At 38.2% G+C, this 22,759-nt stretch overlaps 1 protein-coding gene across 1 annotated transcript; it reads right to left on the reverse strand.

Moving 5' to 3' along the window:
* Nucleotides 4,896-6,493, reverse strand: LOC109849373 (cation/H(+) antiporter 15-like). The gene is made up of 2 exons (XM_020419194.1): nt 6,238-6,493; nt 4,896-5,747 (listed from the first exon to the last, which is right to left on the reverse strand). The coding sequence occupies exons 1-2, from the start codon at nt 6,454-6,456 to the stop codon at nt 5,016-5,018; spliced, it is 951 nt and encodes a 316-aa protein (XP_020274783.1). The 5' UTR covers nt 6,457-6,493; the 3' UTR covers nt 4,896-5,015.

Raw genomic sequence — 22,759 nt, forward strand, 5'->3', positions numbered from 1 at the left:
ATAAAAAACACCCTTAAAGTTTCAAAAATTACAAACAAACCCTTAAAATTTAAATTTTATAAAAAAACCCCTAAGAATTTTTAACTCATTAGTAAATTAAAAGCATAGGGATTATAAATAGTCTATAAATAATTTTAATCTGTAGAAAAGGCCCATAAGTTTAAAAAATTACAAAAAACCCCTAAATTTTATAATTTATGAAAAAAATACCATGATAACTTCTAACCTATAGACATTAAAATGAATATGCAAAATTACTAACAACCCCTAAAAAATTAAAATTTTGCAAAAAATATCATACACCCTTTAAAAGTATAGGTTTAGGAAAAACTTTTCATGATCAATATTATCCATAATATTTTTGAAAAGAACATAACTAATTAAAAATCTATTAAATTTAAAATTTAGTACATTGCAAATTACCCCTCCAAAGTTTAAAATTTTTTAATAATTTTTTTGTAATTCCTTAATTTTAATGTAATGTTTAATAGTTTTGTGTATTTGTAAATTACAAGATTTTAAGGTGTTTTTCTATAATTTTTAAAACTTTTGAGGTGTTTATTTTGTAGTTTTCTAAATTTTCATTGTGTTTTTAGTGTAATTCATAAATACTTCAATTAATAATGATATTGAAGAGTAAGTTATTCTTAAGATTATTAAGCCATAGTTAAGTGTGCACATCACTATTCTTAGCCAGTATAATTTATATATACAAAAATTTTCAAATAATCTATGTAGTGGTTAAAAAGATTTTGACTTTAATGTACTATTTTTATAAATTATATTTAATGTGAACTTATCTGAGTTTGACTGTGGTCATCATAATTTTAATATGTTTGATTGATTGACTATATATGTATATAGATCATAAATTACTTTACTTTCCCACATGAGCTAATATTTAGCGCTTAATAATTTAAATTATTACTTTTAAATTTAATATAAAGAGGAGCTCTAATAACATTTATTTATTTACCTACGGGATAATCCAATCTCAATTCCTATTTTTTGCTTGAGATTTATTCTATAGTTACGAGTATCAAATTAGTAACTAAAATAATAATTATTTATGCTTAAATTAGGATGATTGTAGTTGGTCACTCACTATAAAATTTTCATGAAGATATACACCTTAATTTCTATAGCTATTTGAATTGCCCATGTATATTTTATAAATTAGTTGTTAGTTTGACATATTAAATTACTTTTCCTTTAAAGAAATTTCTTCTTTGACTTTTGAACTGTGTAATTACTATATCATCATTCTAGCATAAAAAGAACCTCACTCTAAATGGTTTCAAGCTAATGTTTGAGTTAAACTGAAGTATATACTGTTGCTACTATGTGTATATATTTTTTAAGAAAATAAGGTTAATATTTTTAAAATAAAAAAATATTCTAATATTTAATATTATAAAAACTAAATATAGCTAATTGAGTGATTATCAAAAGATAACTTATATCAAAAAAACGTGAATAATAAGATAAAGAGGAAATGTAATGACATTGCCAACAATACTACAAATAGCAAACTATAATATAAAGTTAACCTATTTTATGGAGACCACTTACTAGCTATAAGCATTGAGGTTTCCATATATATACTTTATAATTTATTAAAAATGGTCATATAATCTTATATAAAGGTTTCCATATATATACTTTATAATTTATTAAAAATGGTCATATAATCTTATATAATAAAATTGATTCAGTACTGAATAATAATATCGTTATAATTTATTAAAAATGGTCATATAATCTTATATAATAAAATTGATTCAGTACTGAATAATAATATCGTTAGCAGGGAAAATTCTTCATGAACCAATATGTTCTTTACGATATATAAGCTATGCACTCCAAATTCTTGGGTCTTTATAGAGTCAAAAAGTTTAAATACGAGCATCTAACATGTTGTTCTCACAACAGCAAAATCCATTTAGCAGCTGTGGATATTTTAGATGAATTATATGTCTTATATACAATATAATTGCCCTAGGCAAATGAGTTATAATAGCATTTTTGATTCACATCGTTTGGGGTAAGATTTGATAAGGACCTTGCATTAAAAAAAGAAATTTTTATATTTAGAGCTCATGGCGAAATATATCATAATCTCCATGCTCTAATTTTACAAGAAAATAATTCTTCATACTTTTAGTTTTACTTCTATGGTATAGAGAATGAACTATAAAATTAAATGAGAATATTTTATAATATAAATATGAGTGAAATCACAACTAAAACTTAAACGTGAATATGAGTCAAACCACAACTAAAAGTTTAACGGACACATTGCAAGTAAATTCATATACAAAATTTCTTTGTGAATTGAATGATCACTCATCTTTTGAAGACTTCAAGATACTAATAAATAGAGATGTTATACTAGATTATTGTGTAATAGTAGATCACGTGGCCACAGTCTGGGTTGAAGGAAACAATGACAATATTTTATTTGAGATAGAAATTATTGAGTTGATGATCAATCCCACAAAAAACTTTATTTTCTTTTTTATTTTTACTCTATTATTATCAATTTAAATAATCATGATATTCAACCACGTGCATTGCACGTGCATCTCAACTAGTAGTTATAAAAGATAAAGATTATCTACAATTTACATTTTTTCTGATCCATAAACAAGACAGTCTTGATCTATACGATTATATTATTCTATAATTTATATAGTGTAAATTCATAGATTATTGTATTATTGTTCTTTAAAAAGAAAATTGAGAACTCTTGATATCAATAATAAAATTAGCATTTAATAGTGAGGTGGTCATTTCTCATCCACACATTCAATTATGGATTCCAATCTTCTCCACTATCAAAAAAATTAGTGGAAAGACCACTATTTAATCACAACAATGGATTATCTAGTATGTAATTATGATTTCTTTCTTTGAGTCAAATTAGGAATTAGTGTAATAGACGAAGATATAGTGACTATTAGATTTAGAATGTACCACAATCATACATTATATAATTAATAATTGGAATTAAAAGTAATGATCTCTCCAATTCTTTTTTACTGTAAAAAAGATCTAAATTGTTGAAACGCATCCACTTAAAAATAATAATCCTCTCTTAGTTACTCACTCATTAGATGAGTAAATTAGGACTAGCGTTGGTCCTTATACCAAGAATATTCATACTTAAAATCCAATAGCGGGATTGAAATTTTCTGAGTAACAGTTATCAGATCGAACTGGAGGATTGATTTGATTTAGTAAGATAATATAAAATTGGAAATTACCTGTGAAACGGAAGGAGAATTAGAGCGCATTTGCTGTCGAAAGCCAACTGACAAATATCAGTATGCATAGTAGCAAAGGGCGAGACCGCGACGAACGGCTGAACAGCAAGCGAGCCAATATTCGCATACTCAAGCGACCGAAACGCATTCACGATGTGATCAGTGACCGTATGTCTCTGAGATCTAGCGGCTGAGCTGTGCTTCTTTGGCTTGTACGGAGCAAGAACCGAGTTGATTTGGCCGACAAGAGGAGTGAGATGAAGGAGGTAGACACAGACGGGGTTGGGCAGCGAGGTCTCAAGCAGGGAGAGGAGAGGGGTGGCGTTGTTCTCGTCGTGGGCGCAGGCGAGGACTCGGAGCTCCTGGGAGGGGATGGTTTGGTCGACGGAGCGGCGCTTGTGGGGGTTGATGAAGTGCTTGGCGGGGTTGTAGGTGAGTTTTAGGATGGGGGATGTCAGGCTGCCGATGACGATTACAGCGAGGACGTGGATTGTGTATGTTTGGCTGTCTGCCAGCTGCACTTCAGGGCAAGAATGTATTGTTAGTGTGGATGATTTTGCTTAGCTAGTTTGTGTAAGTCTATTTTCTTTAAGGCTTACGATGAGTATTAGATATGGAATGAATTATAATCATATATTACATAAATCAACAATCATAATTAATATAGTGGGATGTCCACTATTTTTTTTATGGCAGAGATGATTTAAATCCTTTTGCATAATAGGTGGTCTCAAATTTAAAAATATAATCATTTTCGCAATTTGCCAAAAAAATAATTGTAGTTGGGAAAAAGGGTCCTAAGGTGCCACCTTAGGTTCAATCTAAGATGACATCTTCAAAACTAAGTATATGCAATCTTAATTTGCTCTATTTATTTCGATCTATATGTTTTGAATAGTATACAAACAAAAATTTGACATATGGGACTATAATTATTCTTGCATCTGAGTGATTGTAAAACTAATGATTTTACGATAACACAACTTAAGAGATAATAAAAAATATCATATGTCAGTAGTATTAAAAAATCATGATTTTTATTTTGTAGATGTTGTGAAATATTTAGATCATGAAAAATTGGCGGATCATCTATCAGAATAGTCTAATCTATATGCATTAAGAAGTGTCCACTTTTTTTTTTTTTTTGATAAGGAAAAAGTGTCATCTTATATTGAATTTAAGGTGGCCTCTTACGTACCCTTTTTTGAAATAAGTTATACTTTGTTTAAAGACCCATTTTCAGTGCCGCATTTGGGAATTTATTACTCTTTAGTTTGATTATGGCAGATAAACTCTCTGAATGAGATTTTCCTGACTCTTTTGTCCTTAGACGGACTCGCCTGAGGGGTCTATCTGCAAAACTTAAACCACAAGGGTAATAAGTTGCAAAGCACAATATCGCAGAGGGTTTTCTATAAGCAATTAACCAGTTCTGTAATTACAATTGTGTAAGAATATCAATTTTCGCTTGGAAAAAATAATATATATTTACTCACCTTAGTCTCTTGCCAAGTCCTAAACGAATACAACTCCGTAATCCCCCTGAAATTCAACATAAAGCCCCCAGCAGCCCCGCATCCCTCACCACAATCCCAAAGTAGACCACCGTCCCACCGCCGCCGCAATCTTCACGCGCGCCCCACCACGACATCATCACCGTAAACCAAGCCACCCTCGCGTCCCCCACCGACCACACATCCGCATTCAGCCCCACCACCGCCACGTACACCGGCACAAACACCCCCTCCATCAGCCTCTCCATCCTATCCGCCAGCGTCGTCCCCAGAGGCGGCCCGCCCGGCAGCAGCAGCCGAGGATCATCGCCCCCGTCGCAATGTGCTGCCCTATGATCTCCCCCACCAGACTGCAGAACATCGCGGTCACCACCACCGCTAGTAAATAGCCTTCATTCATCGGCATCCCGTCTGGGGTTCGGCGCACCATCCAGATGATGGTCGGCCTGGCGACGAATAAAATGAAAAGTACCAGGACTGCCAGTGACAGGAGCGAAAGCAAGGTGAGCTTGACGGAGACGTGGCTGTCGGTGTTGAAGAGGGAGGAGAGGATGGCTTTCAAGACGATGCCCTGGAGGTCGGAGAGGAGAGAGACGTTCATGGCGATACGGCCGATCTTGGAGGCGAGGAGGTTGAGGTCAGAGAGGAGGCAGAAGAGGACGATGTTGGAGGAAGGTGGCCCAGCGGATGGGGAAGTTGTAGTGGAAGAAGAAGAGTGGGGGGGGAGAGGGCGAGGGAGGGGGAGATGCAGCGGGAGGAGGAGGGAGGAGGCCTCCGAGATGGCGAGGGCTTTGCGGCGGGATTTGCGAGGGAAGGAGAGGTCGGTCTTGACGGCGACGACGAAGATGTAGAGGATGAAGGAGAGGAGGGTGATGGAGTTTAGGTGGACGTAGCTCCGGCTGGGGAACATCTGGGAGAGAGGGCCGTTGGGGCGGGAAAGGCAGGAGGGACCGACGATAATGCCTGCCTGGAAAAATAATAGTAGTAGTAGTTAGTATAATTTACAAACTCCATCAATATTTTACTAGAAAACCGGTTAAAGATTGTTTATATATTAAAGGTGATTTTGGTATTGTCGCCATATTTTAAACGAAAAATCCCGAATAATAATAATAACAATAACAAGTAATTAGTGTTTTGGTGCAAACAATGAACGCATGACATAGGATCACCAGAGTAATGTTTAATAAAAATTAGTCATGTTTTTCTTGTTTATATTTTTCTTTAATAAATGAAACTTAGATGCCAATAAATCAATGTGAATTGATCTTAATCACAATTTCCTGACAAATAAGTTCAAACATTTTCATTGGAAGAGATTTGATATGCATGAAACTCAGTTGTATTAAATGCCTAGTTCAAATTCAAACTTATTAAAAGCGCAGGCCATATATAGTAAAAACAGGCAATCATGTAAATATTGAAATACAGAGATTGAATCAAAAAATTAGGCTTACAATGACTTGGGAGACAACTGAAGGCAGGCAAAGAGAGCGGAGGAGGAAGTGAGATAAGCGAGTGGCAACAAAGAGCAAGGAAATTTGGATCAAGAGAAGGGGGAGGGAGAAGTCAGTGGGCCCTTTGCCACCCCACCATCCGCTAGAGGAGACTGCTGTAGCTCTGAAGCACAAAATTGAGCCGCCCGCTGTTAAATTCATACTCACTTGATGCGCCATTTTCAAATTAAAAAATTCATCTAAAGTTGGGATTGGAGGATTGAATATACTAAGAAAATGGCTTCATCTTCATGAGAGAGAGAGAGAGAGAGAGAGAGAGAGAGAGAGAGAGGGAGGGTTCAAGATCTTGGATGCATGGCATTGGTTTGTCCTTGATTTGTGAAGGCTTCACCACAAAGTGACTACCGAGTGGCTAATGTGAAGTCTTTCACGGAAATTAAGGGGAAACTAACGATTTACGTAATGCTAAACTAGTTATGACTATTGGCTAGTCTAAAGTTACATTGGAAATCGTCGCAATATCTAATATACCAAACATTTGATGATATCAATGACTAGTTCCTGTTTTTGTCGAAAATCATTTTCATTATGAAATCCATTAAAACTTCGATGGCTTGCAATGAATTACACAATAAAAATAAGAAAATTACAATTCCCTAGAAAATAACACAAAAATTGTTTATCAACTCCTATTTTTGTGGGAACTTTGTCTGTGTCGGGGGTGCGTTAGCCCGTGGAATACCGATTCACAAGATTCTGATTGAACCGTGAAGGCTTTTAAATGTTCTTTTTTGTTTATCAAAATAAGAAGCTTAAGCGAATATCTTATCGATGTAAGATGTTCACTCTTCCAAAGATCAAGTCTGAGCTTAGATCTCTAGGAATCACCAAAAGCTTCTTAAAAGTATTTTTGAAAGATGAAGACTCTCTCTCTTACTCAAAATCACCAAAAGCTCAATCCTCTATGTTCTAATTCTGCTCCCTGTCATTGGCCTCGTGTGTAAGGAGGTATTTATAGGGATAGGGGTCCATAACTGTTGAAATAGAATCAAAATAACTGACCAACAACACTCTCTTTGGGCGCGTCAGTCGCCACTGCCGCAACCTTTAGCGCGGCAGTCTACACTGTCGCGGCTGAAGAGGCAGTTTCAGCCACATTTAGCCACGTTTGTAACCGCTCTCCCACGACTTTAAATCCACGAATTGCTATTTTTCTCGGCGTGTAACCATCCCTCCACGTCAGTGCACGTTCTTATTTTGTTATGATGTCACGTGGACCCTTAGAGGATGTCAAAAAAACCGTCATCAAATCACAAGAAGATGCCCCATGAATACGCGCACCACGTTCCACTGCCGCGCCTACGCGCGTCAGTTGTCACTGCCCCACCTACGTGCGTTAGTGGTCACTGTCGCGCCTACGCGCGTCAGCGTACATGGTTATGTGTATTCATATTGTTCTTCTATATTGTTTTCACCTATTTCTTTATTTCTTCTGGCTTTGGATGATCCCCTCTGATTCATTATCGACCATCATCATCTTCTCTTTATCTTGAGCTGTGTTTGGATATCTATAAGTATTTTTTGACGCCTACAGATACCTCCTCCAAAGTATTTCAGACTCATTCTTTTTATAGAGGAGTCTCGGATACTTTGGATAGGACAGGTCTTATTTGTAATCTCTTTAGTACTTAGTTGAGGAGATCGTGTAGAAGGACCTGTGAGACGCTTCAACTCTTGACTTCTTCAACTTTTAGTCTACTTTGTGCTTTGTAAAGTAGCTAAAACTCCTACGGTACTACGTTTATCGGTTGACCATTGTCAAAATCTTGAACTGAAGTTGGTGTTGGACTTGTGAATTTAGCTCCTGTTGCTGAACTGATGTCAAATTGATCATCAATGTATCACTCTTTGTGAAAATATAGTTTATACTAGTACGTTGACTGGAGTCTACATAGTTTAAGCTCTTAAGGTGTTGGAGCATGGTGAACCTGAGTGTTGAGGCTGTAGGACTAATTGTTCAGGTCGGTTCATCTGCAGGTATGGATTTTATCCTGAGTATGTCGGATACTCAAGTCACGAGACCAACTAATAAAGCTGGTGAGTCAGTGACTATCGCATTTATAGGATTTTTGGCAAACCCTCAGCCATTAACGGGTTTGATGAGCCTTTACCGACTACCGTTTGAATCGGGCTAGCATGCAGATTGTTTAAGTCCATTTTGTATGTAACATTGTGCTAAAAATCATTTTTCGAGGTCTCAAAAAAAATGAAATGGACAAATTCCTTTTCTTAGGAACACATACAAGAAAAAATAAACTCTCTTAGACTTGGTGCTATGATGTTGAATACATAGGCTTGATCGTTTTCGTGAGAACGGACCACCCGGCAATGCGTGTTAAGCGTAAACTTATCTCTAATAAGGGATCAAGATAAAGTCCCCCATACATCAAACATGGATTTGGAAATGTTGATAGGTTACATCTTTTTGGTTAAAAGATGAACCTGATACTGGAGAGGAAGAATTTCATATTCTATCTCCTGGTCTCTTTTTTATTGGTAGAGATGAACCCGATACTGGAGAGGAAGAATTTTATATTCTATCTCCTGGTCTCTTTTTTGTTGGTAGAGATGAACACGATATTAGAGAGGAAAAATTTTATATTCTATCTCCTGCTCTTTTTTTTGTTGGTAGAGATGAACCTGATGCCGGAAGGTTTGATTACCTAATATGAAGGTGAATTTCTCATTTATCGAGATGAAATTCCGATTTCGGTCCTAACTATTTAAAGGTTTGACCAGATGGGAATTTTAAAATGATCCTAACTGTTTAAAGGTTTGAACGTTCAATTTGTGGACCTCTCGTTCATGGAAAGAATCGAGAGGAGATTTTGGCTTTGGCCCTAACTGTTTAAAGGTTTGACCAAATAGGGATTTGAGATGATCCTAACTGTTTAAAGATTTGATCGTTTAATTTGTGGACCTCTCGTTCATGGAAGGAATCGAGAGGGGATTTTGACTTTGGTCCTAACTGTTTAAAGGTTTGACCAAATAGGAGTTTGAGACGATCCTAACTATTAAAATGTTTAATCGTTCAATTTGTGGACCTCTTATTCATGGAAGGAATCGAGAGGGGATTTTGGCTTTGGTCCTAACTATTTAAAGGTTTGACCAAATAGGAGAGAGGGGATTTTGGCTTTGGTCCTAACTATTTAAAGGTTTGACCAAATAGGAGTTTGAGACGACCCTAACTGTTAAAAGGTTTGATCGTTCAATTTGTGGACCTCTCGTTCATGGAAGAAATCGAAAGAGGATTTTGGCTTTGGTCCTAACTGTTTAAAGGTTTGACCAAATAGGAGTTTACGGCGATCCTAACTGTTTAAAGGTTTGACCATTCAATTTGTGTACCTCTCATTTATGGAAGGAATCGAGAGGGGATTTTGTCTTTGATCCTAACTGTTTAAAAGTTTGACCAAGCAAACGGAGGGAGTGGAGGTACAAATAACAGTAGGAATATAGATTTGCACAAATCACTCAGAAGAGGTTTTTGGTAACCAGTGACAAGACTTTAACATGAAAAGGGGTTTGCCAATTGTCATGGATTGAAATTTTAGGAGTTGTGTCAAAGCTCAACAGTGAGAGTGTTAAAGGCTCGGACACAGTGGGAGTTTAGGTGGATTTAACCACGAAGCATTTTGGTGGACCCACCATCAGTTAATTTGATCGGTGAGGGATTTTATGGTGGAGGACTGTGAATCATCAAGCACTCCACAATTAGATCGTAGGAGTTTCATGAGGAAAGACTGACCCGATGAAGTCATTGAATCTCATCTCAACGAAAGAGTGCTTGGAAAGTCACAGTGAGAGTTTGCGAAATTAATCCCGACGATTGAAACCAACCAAGAATCGGATGAAGGAAAAGCAAATGGGACATGTTTCATCCTTGAAGGATTTCAGAGTTTCGTTAAGGAAGATTGACTTGATGAAGTCATTGAATCTTATCTCAATGAAAGATTGCTCTGAAAATCACAGTGGGAGGGTTTTAATCTTTTTAGACATGATTAAATAGCCACAACGAGAGGTTCTTAATCATTTTTATCATGATTAAGAGTGGATTATTCAGATGATTGGTTTTCACCTTGAATAATCAATTAGTTTTGGGTTATCCTTAAGAATACCATATATAGCATTCTCCAGAAACTTCCCATTAAATAGGTTACCATGAATGTACTTGGGATAGTACTTTTTCAGGAACTTCTCGTTTGTGAGTAATGTTGTTGTTCTTTATACAGAATCGGGTCTTGGTTCCTGCCTTCGTATTCAGTCATGATAACCTTGTATCCACCCCCAGCTTTTAGGTGAACCTGAGTCTAATCATATTTTGTTACATTATTAGAGCGCGCAATTTAAGGAAGCAGTATTTAACCTCTTATATCAGTCGGAGGTTCGGGAAATAGTTTATACTCGTATACCCTTTGGAGTGCATGGAGAAGTAGTTTATACTCGTATACTCTTCGGAGTTACATGGAGAAGTAGTTTATACTCGTATACTCTTTGGAGTTATATGTCATCCTGTTTGTGGAAAAATTTGCAGTAAAAGAAATAAAAAATTGATTTGTATTCCTTTAATCTCAGTTACAATTGGATTTCCTAATTACAAAAGAGAGGAGAATGAATTTGATTCTCCCCTTTGTTTAATTCTGGGTTCTTCACGGTGGCGATGGAGTGCTTCCTTCGAATGCTCGCGTCAAATTTGCTCTCCGTTGACGATCCGTACGTCTTGATTCACTAGAACGTGGTCTTCTCCTCACGATTTGACGTTGTGGAGGACTTGCAAAGCAAGTTTTAGAACTCTTAATGAGTTGATTGATCTTAACCGTAATTGGTTAGACAAGCCAATGATCTCTTCTTTGCTGCCCAAGAGCAGGATGAAAGATTCCCCCTGAACTAAGCTGATTTCTTAGTTATTTATAGGGGATTAAGGGGTGTAACCACCTATCTTTTGTTTGTGGAAAAATTTGCAGTAAAAAAAATGAAGGAAAATTGATTTGTATTCCTTTAATCTCAGTTACAATTAGATTTTCTGATTACAAAAGAGGGGAGAATGAATTTTATTCTCCCATTTGTTTAATTCTGGGTTCTTCACGGTGGCGATAGAGTGTTTCCTTCGAATGCTCGCGTCAAATTTGCTCTCCGTTGACGATCCGAACGTCTTGATTCACCGGAACGTGATCTTCTCCTCACGATTTGACGTTGTGGAGGACTTGCAAAGCAAGTTTTAGAATTCTTGATGAGTTGATTGATCTTAACCGTAATTGGTTAGACAAGCCAAGGATCTCTTCTTTGCTACCCAAGAGCAGGATGAACGATTCCCCCTGAACTAAGCTGATTTCTTAGTTATTTATAGGGGATTAAGGGGTGTAACCACCTCCTTAATTCGCTCCTAAGTGGGGCTAATGGGATGTAACCGTCCCTTAAATCACTCCTGAGTGGAGTTGTGATCCCCTCAGATCGTGGGAAACGGTTTTGAAACCGTTCAGCTCGTATTTGAACAAGTCAAACGTAAAATCCGCGTTCTGGCATGAATTCTGCGTTCAAATGCAGTGTCTGGAAGCTTGTTTGCAGCGTCTAAAAGCCGCGTTTGTAGCATTTTGGAAGCTGCGTTGGCAGCGTTGGAAGCTGCTCGTGAGCTGCGTTTGCAGCAATTTGGAAGCTGCGTTGGCAGCGTTGGAAGCTGCTCGTGAGCTGCGTTTGCAGCAATTTGGAAGCTGCGTTGGCAGTAATTTAGAAGCTACGTTGGCAGCGTTGGAAGCTGCGTTAGCAGTGTTGGCAGCTGGATCTGAGCTGCGTCCGTGGCTGTGAACGCGGTGCGTCTTGATGCCGGTATGCAGGGAGGACTTCCGTGTCTTAGTTTGAAGAGATCGTCGATTTGTAGTCTCTTCTGTCAGAGAGTTACAAAGATCGTCATTTTATAATCTTTGTAACTCCCGATGTTGATTGTGAAGGCTGTTGATTAGAGCTTTCATCAGTTGTTGTGAAGATCGTCAGATTGTAACCTTCATCGATCTACGTGAAAGTCTTCAAATTGTAGTCTTCTGGAAGCCGTCGAATTATAACTTCCATCATCGGTGTTGAATGGGGAATCAGCTATCTATTATGATTTTTAGACAGCCTACAGAACCCCCTCCAAAGTTTTCGAAAGTTCGCGGTTGACTGGAACGAATTTTTGGAATACTTTGGATCTCAACTCTGATCTTGGAGCTGTTAATTCCTTGTCATAAAGGAGTTGTTCTTTGAACCCGCTTCGGAGACATCTTAATCGAAAAGATTTGCCACGCAGGACCTGTATGAGGATGAGCCTCGAAGAGAAACTATAGCTATGGTACAAGCTACTCATAAGAAGAAGCTCTCAAACGTCACGTCACGGCTCACATCCATTCAGCTGATGGGCCCGCAAACATTCATAGGATTTTTGGCAAACCCTCAGCCATCAACGGATTTGATAAGCCTTTACCGACTACCGTTTGAGTCGGGCTAGCATGTAGATTGTCTAAGTACGTTCCACATGTAACGTTATGCTAAGAGAATGAACCCTCTTAGACTTGATGCTATGATTTTGAATACATAGACTTTGTTATTTTTACGAAAAAAGACTAACCGGCAACGCGTGTTAGGCATAGACTTATCTCTAATTAGGGATCGAGATAAAGTTCCCCATGCGTGTAAGACATAGATTTTTGGTGCTGTGATGTTGAATACGTAGACTTTACCACTGTTTCTTCCTGTGTTATATTTTCACTTGAAACACTGAAAGAAAATTGGAAGTGCCAGAAGTATAGTATTAACTTGGCGTGAATTTTCACTTAGAGTGAAATTCAGAAACTTTCTTTATTATCACTGGGATAATTCTAGAAAATCTTTAATCCACTGTGGATTTTATAATGAAAACTTGCTATTCTTGTTGAAAAAAGATTAACAAGTTCATTAGGGGGTTTGACTGTTAGAGGTGTGATGTTAACCTAACAATATTTTATGGACCTATTGCTCTATTGAAGAGAGTCGATAAGTTGATTGGTCGTCAGAGGTGTGATGTTAACTTAACGGGTTTGTGGACCTATCGCTCTATTGAAGAGAGTCGATAAGTGGATTTTGTCAGAGGTGATCATTAACGTGACAGGAATTTGTTACGATCGGAGCAACTTTGTGGACTTATCATCCTATTGAAGAGGATTGATAAGTTGATTTGTCAGAGGTTTAGTGTTAACGTGACAGGATTTGTGTTACGATTGGAGCAACTTTGTGGACTTATCATCCTAATGAAGAGGATCGATAAGTAAATTTGTCAGAGGTTTAGTGTTAACATGACAGGATTTGTGTTGCGATTGGAGCAACTTTGTGGACTTATCGCTCTATTGAAGAGAGTCGATAAGTGGATTTTGTCAGAGGTGATCATTAACGTGACAGGAATTTGTTGCGATCGGGGCAATTTTGTGGAGTTATCATCCTATTGAAGAGGATTGATAAGTTGATTTGTCAGAGGTTTAGTGTTAACGTGACAGGATTTGTGTACTTGTGATTTGAACAAGATTTTGGGGACTAGCGTCTCGCTGGGGAGAATTGCTAATTGAGTTTATCATCAGAAGCGATGAATTTCGATACTAAGATTTTAAAGACTTAGTGTCTTGCTGGGGAAGATTACGATTTGAGCAATTTTGAGGACCTATCAACCTATTGAAGAGGATTGATAAGTTGATTGTCAGAGGTATATTGTTAACGTGACAAATTGGGAGCGATGCCAACTGAATTCATACTCCGTAAGGATGATGATCGTCAGAAGTATAATGTTAACTCGATGATGTGAAAGATTCGTTACTCTTAATCCAGTGGATTCCAAGTAACCAACCCCCAGTCTTGATTAAGACTTAGTAGGGGAATAAAAAAAGATAGACAAGACACATCACCTAGTGGGGCACTATCCATGAAGTCGGAATAGAGACACATCACCTGGTAGGTCATTATCTGATGAGTTTGACTATCAGAGGTAACTGTGATAGTTTTGTGGATCTGTCATCCTATTGAAGAAGATTGACAAGTTGATGGACTATCAAAGGTAACTGTTAACGTGATAGTTTTTTGTGGACTTACCATCCTACTTGAAGAAGATTAGCAAGTTGATGGACTATCAGAGGTAAATGTTAACGTGATAGTTTTTGTGGACTTGTCATCCTACTTGAAGAGGATTGACAAGTTGATGGACTATCAGAGGTAAATGTTAACGTGATAGTTTTGTGGACCTGCCATCCTATTGAAGAGGATTGACAGGAGAATTTAGAGGGAATAGACTATCAGAAGTGATCATTAACATGATAATTTTGATGGATCCGCCATCATATTGAAGATGATTGGTGGGGGAATTTAGAGGAAATGAACTATCAGAGGTAATTGTTAACGTGATAGTTTTGGTGGACCTGCCATCCTATTGAAGAGGATTGGTGGGGGAATTTGAAAGAAATGAACTATCAGAGGTTCGAGTTTAGCAGAAGCCGAGTCCACTCCTTCAGGGGAGGGGCTGTTCGAGCAGTCTTGATCAAAGGGGAGGGCCTCCTTAGGTGATTTGGCTACAATTGGAGCAGTTAGACCTTTAGTCTCTTTAGAGACTTTGTGGATCTTACGCATAGACTTAGGGCTAAGGGATCCGGAGGAGAGGGCTTTCTCGTACTTGGCTTGATCGAACTCTACGACGAGAGTTTTAACCGTCATTCCAGTAAGATGAACATCGGATTGCGCTACCACTTCTTCGTCAGAGAAGTTTGTCCCCAGCGGAGTCGCCATCTTTTGTTTGTGGAAAAATTTGTAGTAAAAGAAATGAAGGAAAATTGATTTGTATTCCTTTAATTTCAGTTACAAGTGGATTTCCTGATTACAAAAGAGAGGAGAATGAATTTGATTCTCCCCTTTGTTTAATTCTGAGTTCTTCACGGTGGCGATGGAGTGCTTCCTTCGAATGCTCGCGTCAAATTTGCTCTCCGTTGATGATACGAACGTCTTGATTCACTGGAATGTGGTCTTCTCCTCATGATTTGATGTTGTGGAGGACTTGCAAAGCAAGTTTTAGAACTCTTGATGAGTTGATTGATCTTAACCATAATTGGTTAGACAAGCCAAGGATCTCTTCTTTGCTGCCCAAGAGCAGGATGAAAGATTCCCCCTGAACTAAGCTGATTTCTTAGTTATTTATAGGGGGATTAAGGGGTGTAACCACCTCCTTAATTCGCTCCTATGTGGGGCTAATGGGATGTAACCGCCCCTTAAATCACTCCTGAGTGGAGTTGTGATCTCCTCAGATCGTGGAAAACGGTTTTGAAACCGTTCAGCTCGTATTTGAACAAGTCAAACGTAAAATCCACGTTCTGGCATGAATTCTGCGCTCAAATGCAGTGTCTGGAAGCTTGTTTGCAGCGTCTGAAAGCTGCGTTTGTAGCATTTTGGAAGCTGCATTGGCAGTGTTAGAAGCTGCTCGTGAGCTGAGTTTGCAGCAATTTGGAAGCTGCGTTGGCAGCGTTGGAAGCTGCTCGTGAGCTGCGTTTGCAGCAATTTGGAAGCTGCGTTGGCAGCGTTAGAAGTTGTGTTGGTAGCAATTTAGAAGCTGCGTTGGCAGTGTTGGAAGCTGTATTGGCAGCGTTGGCAGCTGGATCTGAGCTGCGTCCGTGGCTGTGAATGCGGTGCGTCTTGATGCTGGTATGCGGGGAGGACTTCCGTGTCTTAGTTTGAAGAGACCGTCGATTTATAGTCTATTTCTGTCAGAACGTTACAAAGATCGTCATTTTATAATCTTTGTAACTCCCGATGTTGATTGTGAAGACTGTTGATTAGAGCTTTCATCAGTTGTTGTGAAAATCGTCAGATTGTAACATTCATCGATCTACGTGAAAGTCTTCAAATTGTAGTCTTCTGAAAACCGTCGAATTATAACTTCCATCATCGGTGTTTAATGGGGAATCAGCTATCTATTGTGATTTTTAGACAGCCTATACATCCTTATTTGGCTTGTTTTGTCGTTATGACACCGGAATCAACTAAGGCTTGGATTTTGTTTTTGAGTCCAAAGCAAACCTTGGTGGGATGAAGAACTCTTCTGTGGTATGCACAGTAGTTTGGATCTGTAATCCTCTTATCTCCCTCTCGATCTTTAATAGGTGGTAGCTCAATTTTTTCATTGGCGATGAGGTATTTCAAGATGGATGGAACTTCATCATCTTTGAAAGAATACTCATTCTGGAACTTCGGATCGGGAGTTTTCTGTTGCCTCCGGGGTTGCGGTTGTGACGTTTGATTAGCATTCATAGCGGTTGCAGGTGTCGTCGGTTGATTTCTCTCAGCTTTCTTTCTTTTAAGAAAGCGCTCGGCCTGTTCACCGTGTAGTTTTAACTCCATCCAGGTTTTGGATGGTACAACCTCTAGGACTTCTAGGACATTAATAGAGAGATTGTTGTGGTATGTCTACAAGATAAATTCCTCTGTGACAGGATTCTTACAATTCATTACCTTGTTGCAGAAGCGCTTGAAAAAATTATCAACTGACTCACCGTCTTTTTGTTTCTTATCCAAAAGGGTTCCGATTGACATTTTGGTATCATCATCGAAGAAATTGCTGAGGAACAAACTTTCCATATCATCCTAGCAGTTGACACTCCCAGGCTTGAGACGTCGGTACCAATCGAAGGCGGGCCCACAAAGGGTGCCAACGAATGATCGGATCATCAAAGCCTCATTTCTAGAGATCGTGCCTAAATGAGACTTAAAATAAATCAAGTGCTGAGTAGGCGAGCTCTTCCCATCAAACAGTGTGAAGTTAATTAGATTAAATTTTACCGGGTACGGGATTGAATTACATTCTCTTGGATAGGGACACGGAATACCCGTCTTCTTTACTTCCTGAGTAGACATTAAAGCATTGACTTTGTTTTCAAGGTCTTGCATTTTCTTGTCCTCGTCTTCATCTCTCTTTGATTAATGTTGAGAAGAAATTATTGGACCACCCCCAGTGTTATTAAGAGGTGCAATTGAACTACCCCCAATATCGTTGTTAGGAGGATTCGTCGAACCACTCCCAGCGTTATAGTTATTGGGAGGTGTATCAGTCATAATGACTTCATCCACTTCTGGATCACTGTCATCTAAAACATTCTGAGTGTGGCGGTTGGATTCAGCTTGCTGACTGGACTCAGGGGGTTGAAGTTGTTGAGCTTGTAATTCTCTCATTTGTTGAATAGCAAACTCCATTTCCATCTTCATCTCAGCTCTAATTTCTTCACGTTGTTTGGTTAGAGCTTCTTGAAGCATTTGAGCAAACTGATCAAGGGTGATTGTGAATGATTCCCTGGTTTGTCCTACACTGGACATTGTATCATCAGAGGCAACTGCAAAATAAGTATCTGAGAGTTCCTCATCTGAAAACAACCCTTCATGTATTCTCCTATAATCTCTACGTCTAGTGGCCCTTAGCTGTAGCCGTGATATTCTTTGAGAGAGGCTCTGATCAACTCTCCCTCCCGGAGAAAAATCAGGATCAGGGTTGACTGAATGTCGTTTTCCTCTGTCGGTCATGTTGATAATGACCTCTGGAAGCTCATTATGTTAAACGGTAGATATTCTTTTGTGGAAATGCTTTAGCCTGGGTTTTGACATTTTGGTAGAAAGTCTCTGGAATACAGAAACCCTTGGCGGTTCGACTTTAGAGTAGCTGCATTTAGACAACACTGCTTTGATAAGCTTTTCACATACACAATGAGGACTTGTTTCTCTAACAGTCATTTTTTGAGATTTGTTTCCACCCTTAGTTTGATACTACAGCTCATCAGTATGGTGACCAGAGCAACTTATCTTCTGTTTTTGTGTTTGAACCTTGTTGACATATGCAGGACGACTTGTCGTCACCTCTGAGTGATCCAAGGTTATATGTTTAGGTCTAACCCCTTACGGGCATGGGGTCTTTACAGGCCCCAAACGAGAAGAAATTGAAGTTTTCCCCTCCTGGGATTGCTTTGTCCTGATAGGAGAATACTTACGACCCCTAGTATAAGAATTTACTCGAGGTTCATTTATCAGACCCAAGCGTTATTTGATTAGAGCTTTGCCTCAATCATCAGGTAAAGGACCGAGACAATCCGCCATTGTGAATTTGAATTTTAACAGGTCAGGACTGACCCAAGGCTTCACTAGTGACATAGCAGATGTGGTTGCAATAGACGGACCAGGCACAGACATCGACGGGGTTAAAAAGGAGACCTCGATAACTTTTCTTTGGCCGTGACAGTGGAGACTGCCGCGGTTGAAGGATATGACCCGCCAATTTGATTTTTTGCATAAGTTCAAATTTAGGAATCCAAACTTTACAATTCTTTGGTGATTCTTTAGACACCATTTCATTTTTTCCTCCTCGTCTTTGTTGCAAGAGAGCAAGGGCATGAGCTGAGTTTGCACGACGCTTTTGTATGCGTTCTTTGAGGGTCGAACGAGCCCTTTTGATGAGAGTTCATTCCTCTGTCGTAAGTTTAGCAGAGATGTGAGTGGTTTGTCGTTAGGGCGACTGGACCACTTGATGATTCCTCGACTCTAGGTCTGCGTAGTAGCGAACCCCGCCGATTTGTTCCAAGGCCTTAGCCATTTGACGAGCGAGGTGTTGGCATTGTCTCTGACGAGCCCTCTTCGTCAGAGTTGGCGAACTTCGATCGAACGATTCCTTAATTAGGGAGGAATCATCATGAGCAGAGTTTCTGGTTTTGGGGGTCATCGGGATAATGTTGCGAGGGGAGGCCTCGACAATCATTGGGTGAGAGTCTTCACCTTAGGCCTTCTTTGGCATGTAAGCCTTCTTCAATGGCGAGATCCTCTTGTACTTGCGAGACAATGAAGATCTTGAAGAGGATGATAAGAGATATTCCTCAAACTTGGTTTGGTCGAACTCGTACTCGACTGTGGATTCAACCGGTATCTTGATCGGTTGTGACACGACGGTCTCGGTAGCGAGACCGTTGGCTCTCACTGTGGTCGCCAGTTTGTTTTTGTTAGAAATTATTTTTACTATAGAATCCATTAAAACTTTGATCTCTTGCAATGAATTATACAACAAAAATAAGAAAATTATAATTCCCTAGAAAATAACACAGAAATTGTTTATCAACTCCTGCTTTTGTGGGAACTTTGCCTGTGATAGGGGTGCGTTAGCCCGTGAAACACCGATTCACAAGATTCTGATTGAACTATGAAGGCTTTTGAATGTTCTTTTTTGTTTATCAAAATAAGAACCTTAAGCGAATATCTTATCAATGTAAGATGTTTACTCTTCCAAAGATCAAGTCTGAGCTTAGATCTCTAGGAATTACCAAAAGCTTCTTAAAAGTATTTTTGAAAGATGAAGACTCTTTTTCTTACTCAAAATCACCAAAAGCTCAAGCCTCTATGCTCTAATTCTACTCCTTGTCCTTGGCCTCGTGTGTAAGGAGGTATTTATAGGGATAGGGGTCCATAACTGTTGAAATGGAATCAAAATAACTGACCAACATCACTCTCTTTGGGCGCGTCAGTCGCCACTGCCGCGGCCTTTAGCGCGACAGTCTACACCGTCGCGGCTGAAGAGGCAGTTTCAGCCACATTCAGCCACATTTGTAACCGCTCTCCCACGACTTTAAATCCACGAAATACCATTTTCCTCGGCATATAACCATCCCTCCACGTCAGTGCACGTTCTCCTTTTGTTATGATGCCACGTGGACCCTCAGAGGATGTCAAAAAAACCATCATCAAATCACAAGAAGACGCCCCATGAATACATGCGCCACATTCCACTGCCATGGCTACGCGTGTCAGTTGTCACTACCGTGCATACGCGCATCAGTGATCACTGTCGTGCCTACGTGCGTCAGTGGTGACTGTCACGCCTACTCATGTTAGCGTACATGGTTATGTGTATTCATGTTATTCTTCTATGTTGTTTTCACCTGTTTCTTTGTTTCTTCTGGCTTTGGATAATCCCCTCTGATTCGTTGTCGACCATCATTGTTTTCTCTTTATCTTGAGCCGTGTTTGGATATCTATAAGTATTTTTTGACGCCTACAATTACATTATATATAGTCGAGTGTGTCACATTATATATAGCCACGTATATTCATAATTTTATTATCACCTAAGAATTCTCATCAAACTAAAATAATCTATAAGTAAAAAATTTTAATAATTAAATATTTAATGTATCCTAATCAAATTGTAAATATCCATAATTAAAAAAATCTCATGATCATATATTTAAGGTATAGAATTATGTATAGAAATTAAAGATATCACGGGTTGCAAAAAAATCTCATGATCATATATTTAAGGTATAGAATTATGTATAGAAATTAAAGATATCACGGGTTGCATTGGTTTAGAAATAGGATTAGGCTAGATCTTAGATTAGTAATTAGAAGTTGAGATAAAAAGGATGTTATGACCAATTTTCTAGGATAAGCTAATATCAATCACACGAGAGCACGAAAAATATCAAGAACACACGAACACAAAGATATATGTGGTTCGGCTTGTATCCTACATCCAAGGGCGAAGAAGGAGAAAAGCTTTATTAATTGTGAGGAATGCAAAGTGGAACTCTTAATCTCTTAATCCCAAATAACACCCCGAAAAGTCTTAATACAAAACCTCTCAAACTAAGGAACAAAAGAGAAGAATATCAAATATGCTTCACAAAAGAACTCACTCTTCTTGATTGATGCTCTGAAGATTGATGAATCTAATTGCATGAAAGACTCTTTTTATATAGCCTTGAAGATCTCAGCTCCTTTCTGTCTAAGGAATAAGAGTTCTAATAGTAATAGAAGTCTACATGTCCTAAAGCCCAATAAGTGACCAAGTATAAATAAACCTCTAATATGAGTAGTTGTGCAAAGTCTAATTTAAGTATGATTCTTGATCAAAACAACCCAACCTAAAAAGGAACTCCCAAAGAAATATGGATTTGAGTATTTGAGGCAACCTATAACATATCACCACCTTGACTCAAATGCATAGAAAATTCTGTTGTGCACTGCGGAAGCTAAACAACCAAACCAACGTGCTACGAGAAATCAAATCAAACGAATGTCGAGAGAAGGCCAAACGAACCAAATCAATGCCACAAACACAAACAACCAATTTTGACGTGGTTCGGCAAGTTGCCTACTTCTAGGGGGCAAGAAGGGGATAGGGTTTTTTACTAATACAGAAGAAGAGTACAAACTGAGATTATAAATCACTCAAACTTACTAATTAATCTCACCAACAAATCTCTAATTCTCTCTAAACAAAACTCTAACCAATAGCTTAGAAAATGTTGAATATCATTTCTCCATGATAATGTTTTGATGATAACAATTTATATTTTGTGTGCACTAACTCCATGATAATGTTTTGATGATAACAATTTATATTTTGTGTGCACTAACTTTCATATGCAGATTTCAATACCAGAATATGTACAAGTGCAAGTGAATATCAAGACATTTTGAAGTGAAGAAAATGAAGAACAAAAGATAATGTATTTGAATTTTTCTTTGCTTAGAATATTTGCAACAATCTCCTGTAATAATTGCCTAATTGATTGTTTTTGAATGAAAGTAACTAGGCAATTTCAGAAACCTCTTCTTTTCAGAAAATCCAGTCAAAATGTTTTTTCCCAGCTATGGAAAATTGACCCACAGAATCAACCAGCTAATGGGCTAACTCCAAAAGTATACTGGACATGATCTCATCCATTTCATTATCTGACAAAAACCTATATCATTAACCCTTGAAACAGGACAAAGTTTTTAAAGTTTGAAACGTTTACACACGCCCAGAACACGAATGTCAGTATATACAAATTCTAAAAAACTCGAAAAACTGTCTCTTGTTAGTCGATCTACAGTAGTCATATAGTCGACCTACACTGAGTTCCAGACAGATCTTTGCATATATTTTCGGACATATGTCATCTCAGTAGCTCGACTATTTAATCCCAGAAATCCTAGTCTCGATTACACTCTCATTGCCGTTCGCCACACCAAGAAACTTGAAAACTCATAATATTTTTTTTCTTCAGTAGACTTCGAACTACTGTACTCAGTCATTAGTTCACTAGACTTGCAAAAAAGACAGCAAACCATTATGTTTCTGTCTAAAACCATACTCAGTAGTCCGACTATAATCTCTATTTCTCAGTCTAACTATACCTGGGATAAAAGTACAGAAACTATGTATTTCTGAGTTCATAATTACGCCATTGAGTAGCTCTCGACTACTATTCCTAAATTACTTCGACTCACTTCAATGTATCAAATATCCCCAGAAAATAAATGAGTTTTATTAATTTAATTTTTAACTACTTATAGTTAATGGTTAACATAGGGGCACTTCACTCTATATGTTTACTCCACCAAGCACACTAAGTCATGTGTTATGTTGTTCTAAACACGATCGTTTGTGTCGCGTGTGTGTGATCACAGGTTGTAA

The sequence above is a fragment of the Asparagus officinalis genome, chromosome 7, assembly GCF_001876935.1.
Source record: "Asparagus officinalis chromosome 7, Aspof.V1, whole genome shotgun sequence".
Taxonomy (NCBI): Eukaryota; Viridiplantae; Streptophyta; class Magnoliopsida; order Asparagales; family Asparagaceae; genus Asparagus; species Asparagus officinalis.

What these genes read in the sequence shown, in the direction of transcription:
- LOC109849373 (XM_020419194.1), bottom strand. Translation starts at nt 6,456, where the DNA reads ATGGCGCATCAAGTGAGTATGAATTTAACAGCGGGCGGCTCAATTTTG. An exon ending in CAGTTGTCTCCCAAGTCATT is followed by an intron (nt 5,748 to 6,237) that starts GTAAGCCTAATT and finishes TTATTTTTCCAG; the next exon opens with GCAGGCATTATCGTCGGTCC.